Genomic DNA, 14,120 nt, shown 5'->3' on the forward strand with positions numbered 1-14,120 from the left:
TTTTTTTTTTCGATTGCCAGGTGCAGCCACTCATACGTTTGCAAACCGTTGTGCTGCACCGGCATCAGACAAACTGAACCCAGACCAGTCAAACAAGTCGATTGAATCATTTAAACTTAGGAAGGCTGCACGGCTAAAACTTCAACGAATAATGACTAATTTAATACAATATTAAACTATGTGCAACATATATTTTGTCTGTTGAGTGCCTCACTGCACTGCTCAGTATGTATTATCTAATGAGAGTCAGCTTCCATTCATTATTAATCTGTAACTTCCATTAAGCCATCCCATGAGCAACATAAATGAGGATTTCCGTCATCTACATTCACCTGATGTGTTTGTATTTTGGGCAAACACAGCCCTTAATTTATCTGCTAACACATTAAAATCCTTTAAAGTGAAGCCACTTGAGGGAAAACATGGAGGATGGTGTTTAGAGATGTTTGTCTTTGCCAGGAAGTTTCAGTTTGTGCTGTTGTGTCTCAATCAAAATGGCCACAAGTCATTATTTTCCTGCAGAGTGGCAGAAAAACAAACTAACCCATTAGCGATGATGATTCTTCTGAATGCATCTGTCTTGAGGAAAAGCTCCTAATAGTTTGTGGAAACATCATCATGTAATGCAGTGACTCTTCACCTGGACCCCTCACTGTCTGCCACATATGAATAGATCAGTACAAACCAACTGATCATTGAAAGTCTGATCTTGATTAAGACCTGGTGGCCAAATGTCATTAAATAACTGCTATATTAATATATATGAAGATGTGTGAAGAGTGTATGTGAGGGAAAACATCATCTTTCACTGAACAGACTTGCAGTTGCAGAGTTTTAGTCCTCAGTGGTTGTGTCGTGTGTTTCTGTGATCAAATATTTCCAGAGTCAGTAAAATTATTGTGCTTTATTTTATCTCAATCAAAATGCCCACAAGTCATTATTTTCTTGGAGAGTAGCAGAAAAAAAAAACCTAAACCATATATTGTAAACATTCACATTATTTGTTTTTTTAAAAATGTATTCTTCAGTAAACTCAGCGCAAAATAACACATTTCATATAGTAAACAGAAGAAGAAACAACATTTATAGGCATCACTCCAAACCATTGGCTTAGATTGTGTTTCGAGGTTGATCTGCGCGGTGTATCCATCAGCTCAAATTGCACATCGTAAGTTAAAGTTAACTCTAAGACAAGTAGAAGTGCCACCGTGAAGCACACAGGTTGGCAAGAAGTTCAGATCAACCAGCCCTACGCATTGATCTCCGTTTGTCCTCAGCAAATAAAGATGTGTGTTGTCATCACCCTCCGCCACACTGTTTGGTAGCGCTACCAAAATGGACTGATGTCGCCACAGTTAAGGAATCAAGACAAAACACATGCGATAATTTGGCCAAAGAGGGGACAATTTTTAGTAAACTGGAGCTCCAGTAACCGCCCTTATGGCAAGAGTCTGAAAACAACTGTTGCCCATGAGAAAGATGTCATAAAATCGAATGTCAAGGCACTTCCCCATGAGAGGATCTTGTCTTTGAGTGACATGTTTGTGAGGCAACAAAGTAATTCAACTAAAACTATCAGAATACATAAAAGTATTTAACACTTGGCAACTCCAATTTCAGTCAACAGAGACGCTCTCGAGAAGCGTCTGAACACAGTTTACGTGGTAGCTTTGGTGTTGCTGCTAACCTGGCCTGACCCCCAGAGTCAGGTCAATTTCATATTTATATTGCAGTCGGGCTTTTAAAGCAGGTGTTTAAGTCAAAATCTTGCAGGATGATACACAAATGACTCCACCTGCTGTCAAAAACTGTCAATCTGGCAAATTTGGTGAAATTTGGTGATGCTTTCTTTTACTTGTTTCTAATTTCCCGCTAAAGAAGTCTCCTGAAAATAACTGTATTTCAGTCAGTTCAAGTTAATTAATTCCAAATAACTGTCACCTCAACGTCTCCAGTCAATCATGACATTAAATTAAATGTATTATTTGCTTTTGTTAGATGAGAAACTAAAAGCACTCTCATATCTTTAACATTGATATGAAGCTACAGCCAGAAGCTAGTTAGCTTAGCTTAGCATAAAGTATGGAAACATGGGTAAACAGCTGGCCTGGCTCCATCCAGAAGTAACAAAATCCTCCTACCAGCACCTCTAAAGGTTGTTAGCAGATTATATGTTGTCTGTTTGATCCGTACAAAGGGAAAAATCTAAAAATAGCTGTTTTAGAGGCAAGTATGTGGCCGACTATTTCTTGGCCACGAGCTTCCTGGAGTCTCCACTGGTTGTTTTGAGATTTAAGCATTGGATGTGCTGATTGGCGGATTTTGTTCCCGTTGCACTGCTCAGGTTAATGTTTCCCAGTCTTTGTGCTAAGCTAAGCTAACTGGCTTCACATTTAGCACACAGATATTAAAGACATAAATGATATGAGGTAAAATTCCCCATCTAACTCGCCACTAACAAGCAAATACACATATTTCCCAAAATGTCATACGATTTCCAAGTTTCTGTGCTTCCAATTCTAATAATAGTTAAATATCAATTTGATGCAGCTACTCTGTCGAAGAAATAATTATTTTTCCCAGAGTTAGTGCCAAGTAACTTATTTAGGAAATTTCCAAGAAATTATTAGAAAATAAAGTGTTACTCAAATTTACCTCCCTCACCTAACAGAATACTTCAACATAAGATTTAAATATAATTTGTACTTGTTGGTTTTTCTGTATTGGCAATAGATAAAAATACTTTATCTGGAAAATAGAATTACTTAGGCTCTTACGTCACACTGGTAAAACTACATTAAATCAAAGAGATGTGCTCTGAGTAACGCTTGAATTACAAAAGAACTGTATTAAATTGGCAATCTTCTGTGGTTAAGCTGGAGTAGAGAAAGTTCAAACACTCTTCCATCATTGATTTGAGTTTCTTTTGGAAACAAATTGCACTCTGTGACAAGAGCTATTGTCACTTTCTGTTACTTCACTTATAACCACACTTACAGCAGTTTCAATCCCAGCCAGTTTCTACATGAACTGGAGTTGCCAAGTCGCTGTCACAGGTACCAAAGTGTGAGGTTCGGTAACAAAACAGGGTGAAACCAAGGTAAAATCATACAGTACCCCACAAAGCTGCCTGCAAGTAGAGCTAACATGTAGCCTTTGACTTGAGCTTTGATTTTCATACGCAGTAAATAGAACCAGGCGTTTCTACATAAAATACCCACAATCCCATTTTTACAATTTACAAACTCATAAATATATAGTCTACAGTAGGAATCATTTCCCCCCCAAACAATCATACAAAAAAACAACAGACCATAAAAAACTCTGAACACAAATAAAATAGATTATTTCTATCAAAAGAAAGAAAAAGAAAACAGAAACAAAAATGTATTCATATTCCTTTGGAGTGTTTTGCTATGTTGATCTGTAGCAGTACTTGTGATGTCGAGCCCTCGGGAGATTTTGAGACCTGAGTGTCTTCGGTCAGGTGCAGATCACAATAGCGCTGAGATCCCTGGGAGGGGCCAGGCCCGAGGCCCAGTTCATGTAATCCTACACTGAACATATAAAGAAAATTTTAAAAAAGGGGGTTAGGATATGGGGTGGGGAGGGGGGGGGGGGATAAAGACAGTTAAAAGATCACAGGTCATCACCACCCTAAGATTCGGGGGACTGCTCTGACAGAGTGTTGAGCAGGTTTTTGTAGGCTGGGGAGTTAATGTAGCGGGGGTACGAGTCTCTTTGCATTAGTGTGTAGATCTGCAGCTGGGCATCGTCGAACGTGTGCAAGTTGGGTTCCTGCATGTTCCTGTTGATCGCCTCACGCACACGGGAGTCAAGGCTCACCTGGAAGTCAAGAACGGGGGGGGAAGTTAGCAAGCAGATAACTGCAAGCTTGCAGAGAAACAGTTCTTTAATGGGATAATTTGACAGCTTGAGAAATTAGCTTAATTTTTTGTCAATGAAAGGTCAATGACAAATTTGATCTCACTCTCATGCATGCACAGTAAACATGAAGCTACCACCAGCAGCTGTTTAGCTTAGCTTAGCATAAAGACTGGAAATGGGGGAAACTGATAGCCTTGCTCTGTCTAAAGACACACACAATCTGCCCACCAGCACCTCTGAAGCTCACTAATTAACAAGTCATGTCTTGTTTGTTTAATCCACTTAAAAACTGAAGTGTAAAAACAACAATTTGGTGTTTACGTGGGTTATGTACTGACCTATTTTCTTTGGAGGGACCAAGGCTAGCTGTTTCCCTCCATTTCCAGTCTTTATGCTAAGCTAAGCTAATTGATACTCGGCTGTGGCTTCAAATATATATCCTGCAGACATGATAGCGGTATCAATCTTCTCATCTAATTCTGTGTAAGAAAGCTATTAAGTGCATTTTCCTTTATACAATATGTAAAGCAGAATGAGATGAATCAGTTATGATGAAGTTTCAGTCTTGAAATCAACACATTTCTAAGAACGCAGTGAAACCAAGAGCTGTCACACCTCTTTAGGCGAGAGAATGGAGATGTAGTCCTCGTAGATGACCCGGGCCTTTTCCTCTACCACACTCTTATTGGCCTCTTTGCTGAACTCATCACAGGCTAACCAGAAGAGCATGTTCTCCTCGCTGAACTCGGTGCGAAGAAACTGTCGGAAAGAGTTCCTCCCCGCTGGGCAGCACATCAGCTTGTCAAACGACTGCCCCCATGAGCGCACCTCCTCCAGCGTGGGCTTCGGACTGCACAGAGCATAGGCAACACGGAAGTGAGTGATTTCAACCTTTATGTTCCACAAATATGTTTACAGATTTGGCATTTTTGTGCAGGGAAATCAACTGACCAGTCTTCACAGTCGGCGGTCCCTTCCTTGACGTCGTAAGAAGCCTTCCGGCTCCTCTCATCCCGGTCTTCATTCCTAATGGTGACACAGAAACGTAGCATAAAACAGAGAAACTGAGTTTGAACTGCACATGATCGTTTTTCTGAAGGAGTTATTTATTAATTTGTTATATCTTACGGTACATATTGCAAAAGTATACAGAATATCTTTCCATTGTTATACACACGTCTAAGCAGAATGTGTGTACTGCACAAATACTCTCAATATATGCACATAAAGCCACCTCTATAAGTAGAGTAATTTAGATTTAATTATTTTGATAATTAATTAAGGTTCTCTGTCACATTTCACTGCTTCCAGACTCCCAAATATTAGTATTTGCTGGCTTTCTTTGCCCTCCATGATACTAAACTGCATATCTTTAAGTGTTAGACTGTTACCGTAAAAGGTATTTGAGGCCGTCAACCTGGGTCTGGGAAATTGTGATGAACATTTCTCATAATTTTCTGACATTTTATTCACTAAACTTTTCAAAAATGATGAATCAAGAAAATAATGTGCAAATTATCTGACAATGAAAATACTCATAATATACAGTATATATAGATATAACAAATAGTTTTATAAATACTCACTATATATTAGGTCTGTTGTCCAGTTCTTGCCTCATGTATAATAACAGTAATAATGATAATAGCTATGTGTTTAAGATTGCCTCTGTTTGTTTAGTGTGCTGTCTTTGTTTAGCTGTATGTATCTATCTGTATTGTTTGGTAAATGTGCTCTCTGCCCTGTCTCCACATTTAATGAGAGTCACTGGGAACCAGAGTCAGATTCCTCGGCCAAAAATTCTGATTCTGCAGACACGTCTTGCACATTTCTCACACTGGTAGCAGATTAGGCATGTTCAACATTGTAATACGGCTGCTGCAGGACAAGAGTCCACAGATCACGTGAAGCATAAAACACAAGCTGGAGCCTGCTGCTCAGACACAGTAGCTCAGGCTGTGCTGTCCTGCGTGCAATAATGTCAGCCATGCTGGGCCACAATGAGCGAGTTCTCAGGTGGGGGAAGACCTACCAGGAACAGCTACAGCAGCAGCACCAGCAGAAGCAACATGCATTTGAGCCCCGTGGGTTGGCCTGGCCCGGCTGGCCCTGCTGGGCCGGTGCAGTTCCCCCCGCTGCCGACTCCTGCTGCACCGACATCTGCCTCTTTCGCATCTCCATCCGCTCTGATCCCATGGGCTATGACAGGCAGAGGAGAGGCACTGAGTTTAGTGTCTAGATGTCATGTTTGTCATGTGGCAAGAAAATCTCTTGACCTGCGATGCTTTTGTATGATACGCATCAGCGCCAGTGCCGTAGTAAGAACTGCACAGGGTGTACTGTGATGAGACCAAAGACCAGTGTGAAATCCTTTTAAAAAGCACTTTGATCACTTTCACCATGCGAACAATTAATTTGATTTATTTCATTTACCACTCACCAGTTGACACCCATGCATTTGTCATGTGTGCTGCTGCTCTCCGGCTGCAGCATGTGCTGGCATGCCCAGAGGTCACACTGTAAAGGAATGCTGTTTGCTCTATTCAGGGCAAAATTGTGGAAGAATAATTTGCTGATTTTGTTTTTCCTGCCAAATATGCACCCGCCAAGCAAATTTCAGCCCTGCTAATCTCAAACTGGCTGCGTGTTCCCTTTTACACCCTAACTGCATGTGTAAAAGCGATGGATTGTCGAACATGGGCTCAATGTCCATAATCCAAAATTTGAAACATCCCATTTGTGAAAGCCTGAGTGTAAAAGCAGTGCATTAAAGGATTTGCCATGCTCACCGGGGCCAAGTGAAGCAATACATTAAATACACATCAAGATAATGTAAATATTTTTCTTTTTGAGGGGGTTTTAACACGTCAAGTGTCAGTCTGTCCTGCACCTTCAGGCTACATTTATCATGTTCATGGGGTATTACCGTGTTATAACTGAGACTCGAGCTCTCTCGCATTCAACAGAATCCCCATGAAGGTTTATAGGCCTATAGACTACAGACATGCTACGTTCACAGAATGACTTCTTGTCTGATTTTAACAAATGTGTCATCACCAGGTCAGACACTGCCAAATCCTGTCAGATCATTTATGTAACAAAGCTGTGCTTCCACCACACGGCATCATCGGGCTACTACCTGACACAAGAAACGACGCTTTAAAAAAAAAAAAAATGTCAGGAGATTTGGTACATGGGAGGGGGGCCCGAAGGCGCAGCTTGCAAATCTATAACCGCAGCATCGCTCTATCACAGCCTTTCAGAGAAAACAATACTATTTGGTCATTTCTAAAATGGATCCGCGCGCGGTTTCATTCAGATTCGGAGCTGGCTTCAGCTGCAGATTTCGTGCGTCGTGCCAAATGGCATATTTTACGCGTTAGGTGTCGGGTACTTCAAAAGCTGACACAATTGCAGTACGCTATGGCTTGACTCAACAGCTATAGACGATGAAATGGGGGGTGGGGGTGGTCGTATCCATTCAAAGGATAAACCATGATAACACCAAATAAACCACCATTCTCCTTCAACCTTACTGTCGCAGAAATGTTAACGGCACTGGGATTTAATGGTTCCTGGACGATCTGACAGCAGAAACCATTGCATTAGCAACTCGCACATCACATCAATGGAAAGTGCCACCATGAAGAACCGTGGAGCTTCATCGCCCTGGACAACCACCGAAAAGACACTGCCTAGATCTGTTAAAAGCCCGCTGTACAGCAAGATAGTGACATGCCATTTAAAACGCCGGGAAACGGTCTCAAACGCTCCGCTCACGAAATGTCCGTGCAATGATACATCGGTTTGCCACCAGTACTTACAATTTCACCATGTATGCACAGCGAGAAGAGGTAATTCTTTGCCTTGATTACATCCGATGGCACATAAGGCTTTTTTTCCCGACCGGCTGCTTCAAGTCAGTACGCATGCGTCTTCTCTCCAACTCGTAGTAGCCCAGTGAAGAGAGTAAACCCCCGACAGTATGGCACAGGTTTACAGTGCAGCTCCTTTACCCTGCCTTGTATGTGATAAAGGGTCTAATTCAAGCAACGGAGGCTGCGTGATGTCAGTTAATCATAACGAAGAGGGAGAGGCACTGCAAATTAAGCCTAAACGCGGACGCACCAGGCAGGAACACACCCATGAAGTTCGCTTGAGCTCTCGTTGCATTGCAGATATTCACAAAACTCAAAACATTTCAGATCACATCCAGACATATCACAAAAAAAAGTCACGATTTGGTCGGCACATGCGCCAGTGAGCCTCCGCCTGAAGTCGCTGTCTGTGGTGCTGAAACAGGCGGCAGCAGTGCAGCGCTTGCTTCAACTTGCTGAAGGATGGCATGACTTTGGCAGCCAGTGTTGTATCATTTGCGAAGTGTAGTCTTACATTTCTGCTGTGAGTGTGTGCTTTCACATTCTTCACTGATTTATCCGCCAAAGAGCACCGAACTGTTCCATGTCTTCAGCTCTGAGTGACTGTTAGTCCACTTTCCACACACACATACGCTCACATACTGCATGCATACACACTCATACACATTTGCGCTCATTTTAATCATCTGTTCTGTTGTTTCTGCCCTGAGTCTGTTGCATCCATTTGCTTGTTTATTTGTTAGTAGCTATCAGACATTACATCTGTTGCATTGCTTCTCCATGTGCAGCAACCTTCCCTTTGCTTGTTAGCTTTTTATCTCTTCTAATGATACTCACCAAGCTCGTGTGTGCTTGTAATCTACAGCACAGGCCTGCAACCAGTAATGATGCAGACAACAACACTGCCATCTGAAGGTAGCTCAAACTACAGCACAGCATGTTCTCCATGCACATGATCGCAAAGCACTCACTGACATTGAGCCTCGATGTTCACATGAATGTGTGAAAGGCATGGCTATGTTTGTGAGGTATGGTCTTTATAATTTGATCCTTAATGTTTTACATGGTGTTTGTGTGTGATTCTGTGCCATTGTAGACACTAAATGATACAGAATCAAGCCAGACATAGTGGAATGTACGTTTTCACACATCTCTTTCAATGCAATCTTCTATATGCCTTTATTAATACTTTGCTTTCAGGGGCATGTCGTGTCTTGCTATATGGAAACACCAGATGGCACTCTGCCTATTCTTCAGAAGTCTAGTAAAACATATTTTATTTTATGTAATTATCTTCTTGATTTACACCAACACATTTGCGCTGTTGCCTGCCTGCGTCATGTTGTCAATCAAGATGTTGTCTGATGCCATGGAAATGAATGTCACCGGGTCTACATTGTGATAAGCAGCTGTAGGAGCGCCTTGGTAGCTGAAGAGTTACAGCACACGCCACATAACCGCAGTGCTGCTGGTTCTATTCAGCTGGGGACCTTTGTTGCATGTTATACCCCCCTCTCTACCCACATTTCCTGTCTGTCTCTTGTCCAACAAAGGCAAAAATACCCCAAAAATAATCAATAAAAGAATAAAAAAGCTCATGCGGATGGAAGATGGAAGTGCCTGTAATACAAAACTGAGTGGAGAGCTGTTCTTACAGTGCCCGCACAGACCTGGTGCTGTTCTATGATACTGCCTGTTGAACCACTTAGGGATTAGGCATTCATCCGTTCTGATATTTTGCCAAAAAGAGAAAAGAAATAGATTTGTTTCCTGTCCAGATTAATAACTTTCTGAACTGGGCCATGCCCTGAGCAACCACACATCCTTATTCCCCTCCAGAGATATGAACATGTGACTTTTCTCCACAACACTTCATTTAACACCTTCCCCTGTGTTCATGTTACGCAACACAGACCCACAAATAGCCATGTGAGATTGATACATGCACACGCAAGCAACGAATGATACTTTATGCTGTTGTGATTCGACGCACAGACTTTTCCCTCTGAGGGCACAATGCCAAGTGGAGGAGGGAGTCTGAACACGCAAGGTCACACGGAGGAGTAGGACACCAGCGCTGGGTGACAGGATGAATGAAGCCTTTTCAATATGTGATTAAGGGGATTCAAAGCATCAGGAAGCTTTGAGGAAGACAGACTTTGAGTGCAGATTCAATCACTGGAGCTCAACATGCAGATAGGCACCAGAGAGGAAGTGTCTTACTAACCAAACACCTCAAGAGATCACGCCCGGCATCTGTGAGCATTCTGAAGGTGAAGAACTGTCCGATCACAGCAACAAAGACAGCAAGAGAATATAAGAAACATCAGTTACTTTCCCTCCATTTGATTATTATCTCCTGCTGACATTATTGCTCTTCTAATGAATTTCTCTCTGTTTCCCTCTGGTGTGTTGATCAAGTTGGTCTTTGTACTGTAAATGTCAGGCTCAATTTAATAAAACGCAATCAGTGTCTTAATCCTTGTAACCAAGTTACGCAGTCATCTGTTCTCTTGTTTTTTACTTTAACATCACATTATCAGCATAACTCTAGGCAACAGGTCTCCATGCAAACTGATTGTCCAAATTACTGCTATCAGTTAGGGGTAAACACAATTCTATTGGGCTCAGTTCAAGAGCCTTGCGGGAGAAACATTTTTATAGCTTTGCGCACACACACGATCTTGTTGTGATTTCAATCTGACCTTTTTCTTGAATGTCATCATCAGAAATTATTTGATCTAACATTTGTTTCTTTGTTTCCCTCAAGAGCAAATTCAGTTTGCAGCCAGGGAGTTTAAAAAAAAAAATGCTTTAAACAAATAACAACATCCAACATCATCTGATAAATATGGAATGGATTTACAACAGTTGAGTCTTAAATGTCATCACTGATCTTTGGCCCTGATACAAGATTCAAGATGCAAAAGCATTGCTCATACAATATGTTCAGTTCAGGGTGGCACACAAAGAATAATAATTAGAATAACATTTAAAAAAAGAAAGAAAACTGTATAAAGGATGAAAAATCACAGATAAAAATATATGCAGCAGATAAAACTGCATGAATGCAAATATTCAGATGTGCAGGGCAAAGCAAAGGATTCACAGAGGACGATGTGCCAGACAAGGCCGAGGATATACAGAGGTCAGATGTGAGGAGTTCACCATCCCAATGAGCGGAGGAAGAAGCTTTTTCTATGTGTGTGTTTTTCTGAGTGCTGTGTGTAAGAGACAAATCCAGCTGTCTTCTTAAAATGTACAGGAGCTCTTGAGACCATCAGTACTCATGGCCTCTTTGTTCTACTGACAAGGTCTCTGAAATTGAGGTTAGAAGGCATGGTCCTTATCAGGACACGCCAGTTATCATTTCTGTAATTATGTTTGAACTGTGTTATAACAAATAATCAGGTCATAACAGTCATGCAATTACAACTGGAATATGATCCAAAGCAATGGCTTGTGAATGGGTGAAGTTTATGGCACAGTGGGCTCTCATTACCGCTGTGAAAAAGTTAGCTAAATATCATAAACTGGTTCAAAGATAAAGTATGGGTACATGTGTATCTATGGTATGAGAGTGCATGAAATTCTAATGAAAACTGGATGTGACTGATGATCAGTGTGAAAGATGATGTGTGTGAATGTATCTGTATGCGTGATAAACAGCACAGTCTGTGTTTTAGTGTAAACTTAGTCACAGTTGTTCGAAAACAAAGATAGGTCAGGGTGTCCTGGTGGACCACAGACGTCTTAGACGCTGGCCACGTAATAAACCTTTATCACAGCAGACATTTTAACAAGAAAAGCACAGGTGTAATAACACGGACAGTGGGTACGTCCCCTTCAAGTGGCCGACAAAGCTCAAGCTGGCGTTCACAATACCAGGACCCTGAAAGCAGCTAAGGTAAATGGAATGCAGCCTTCATTAAGGTGATTAATTACACCTTTGGTGCTGTCACATGTCAAAATGTCTGCTGTGAAAACAGTCTGTTGCAGTGTCCCTGGTTTGAGTCTAGCTTGGGAACATATCTTGCACAATATCTCCCTTTTTCTGTCCCCTCTCTCGTCAGCTTTCCATTATGTGCTATCTAGTAAGGGCTAAAATATCAAAAAAAACAAAATGGGTGATAAAAATACAGATGGGTGCCTATGGATGACTCCAGAAGTGGCTGCTAAACCCTCTGCTGCTGACACAACCATCCAAACTTTGATCCTTTATCCTCGAATTATGAGGCATTCCAGTAACTCTTTTTCCCGCAGGTGTCATTAATAACAATAATGATGATCAGGGGGCCACCTGGCCACCTTTTTTCTGCTGTGACCTGTCAAAATGAGTTTGAACCTCAAGCTGAATCATGAATCTATTCAGCTGCAAAGGAGAAAGAAGACAGGCGAATTTAAAGGCTTGATATCGACATCTACAAGTGTTCGTTTTCTCCAGTTAAAGTCAGTCTGTTTGCAGCTGTTGGGGAGGAACTACTGCATATGAGAAATATGCAGACACCTGGCCAAGCAACACAATGGTGAATGAATACATTAACAACCTGAACTAACTCGTCTGCCCTCCCACTCTGTTCTAGGAGCACCTTCTGTGTCCTCATGGCCACCTTATAATCCTGTCCCCTCTGTAAATAGTAACATAGTTCTCCTTACTACAGAAAGCGGGAATCTTTATTTATCCGTTTACTAGGAATGATTCTGCTGCCAAACTCCAAGCAAAATCACATTTCAGACTATATTTAGAGACGACCGAACGTATTCACGTCTCACTCAGTTGTTTCTCATTAAATGTTGCAGTGGGGTGTCCAGTCCGGCTGTTATGTATTTTGACTGTGTGGATCATTTTTTTAAGACACACCTTCTTCTTTTAATCTTCTTAAGCCTCGTTCAGACAGGAAGTGGTTCCCTAAATAGAGATTTGGCAAGATGCAAAAAGAGCTGCTGATGCTCAGCCAGGATAAATCTAGTTACAATAACAGCAAGTATAGTATGAAGGATGCAAGTCATTAATGATGAGGAAAAATTTGATTTAAAAGATGTGTAGAGATATATTACTCTGAAGTTAGATTTGGCTCTTTTATTTTGAGAGAAACTTCCAGTGACAGACGTGTTATTTTGTTATTAATGCAACAGCAAATAAGCATCACACTGATTAGTGTGCTGTGATTCAAACATTTCTGAAATATGTACTCTGAGCAATATAAACTTGTGTACAGTTGCAGTTCTTGTGTGACTGGTTGGTGACTTCTGCCTGTATGTGCTTCATGAAAATTAGCTCCAACGTAATAATCAGTGTCATGTTCACAGTGGTATGTTTATGATAATGTGGCTGTTATAAAAACAATAGTGCTTTTTTGGGAGAAAAAATTACAACATTCCCATACCTCAAGGCACGCCATCTCCTGCTCCTCTTGGACCGGGTCATTGTCGTTTAACAGGTATCCCATACTATGCCGGCAGGTCCGGGCCAGTCCCCGTATCGGCTGCCACATCAGGGACCTGGTGCGTCTGATCCCCCGCAGAGCAGACGTGGGCCTGATCTCCCACTGCCTCAGCGCTCTAACACATGGCATGCTCCGTCCATGAGGCCTCACTCGCCACGTGAGGCTCAAGTCTCTCTGAGATCATAAGAAATCCACGCTCCTTGCTCTTTTCCTCTATGTTTTCCCAGCGTCTCTTCTGAAGCACATTGTTGCAGAGAGAGAGGAGGGGGAAAAAAGCATCAGTGACCCTGATGACGAGAAGAGTGTTTACAAAGGAGAGGGCAGAAGGGGATTAGGACAGTGTTCCCACTGGGTGCAATCCTGATTCCTCTGTGCTTTACTGCGTCTCACCAGCTTAGGCCAGATTAAGCCAGGAGGTCTTAGCGTCTGAGTGAGATGGACGGAGAGGAAGACTAGTGACAGACATGGATTCATTTGTGATTGTTTCTGTCCCTTGATGAATTCCCATGTAATGCAATGGATTAAAACACATTGGTAAATAGACTTTGGACAGGAAACATATGGCCACATTGTGCATGCAGCACTATTAACATAGATGTACTCTTCTGGCAACTGTGGTGCTAGTCTGTTTTAGGGAGGAGCTTTGAACGCGTTGTACTTGGTCACATCGCTCACCACAGACCCACAAGGATAAACACTGATCAAAGCTCTTCAGTGTGAGCAATCAGCTGACTTCAGCATTATGTCATCCTCACAAAACCACAAAGTTAAAGTACTCTGTCCACTGATAACACAGCTGATTGTAACTGATTGGTTGCGCTGTAAATCTCATTTTCTAGCCCGGCAGGGTGTTGAAAATATTTCTGGGAGTGAGAAAATCACTGCATCATCACTTTTTCTCCCCTCC

General features: G+C 41.8%; 1 protein-coding gene across 2 annotated transcripts; it reads right to left on the minus strand.

Moving 5' to 3' along the window:
* Positions 1–889: 889 nt before the first annotated feature.
* On the minus strand, positions 890–13,449 carry rgs20 (regulator of G protein signaling 20). 2 transcript variants are annotated; one of them, XM_076745632.1, is made up of 5 exons: positions 13,154–13,449; positions 5,921–6,087; positions 4,840–4,914; positions 4,504–4,738; positions 890–3,846 (listed from the first exon to the last, which is right to left on the minus strand). In XM_076745632.1, the coding sequence occupies exons 1-5, from the start codon at positions 13,340–13,342 to the stop codon at positions 3,658–3,660; spliced, it is 855 nt and encodes a 284-aa protein (XP_076601747.1). In that variant the 5' UTR covers positions 13,343–13,449; the 3' UTR covers positions 890–3,657. The 2 variants fall into 2 exon arrangements, with proteins under 2 accessions (XP_076601747.1, XP_076601748.1); XM_076745633.1 differs by lacking the exon at positions 13,154–13,449 and adding an exon at positions 7,713–8,120.
* Between the last annotated feature and the right edge of the window lie 671 nt (positions 13,450–14,120).

Source organism: Chaetodon auriga, chromosome 12, assembly GCF_051107435.1.
Source record: "Chaetodon auriga isolate fChaAug3 chromosome 12, fChaAug3.hap1, whole genome shotgun sequence".
Taxonomy (NCBI): Eukaryota; Metazoa; Chordata; class Actinopteri; order Chaetodontiformes; family Chaetodontidae; genus Chaetodon; species Chaetodon auriga.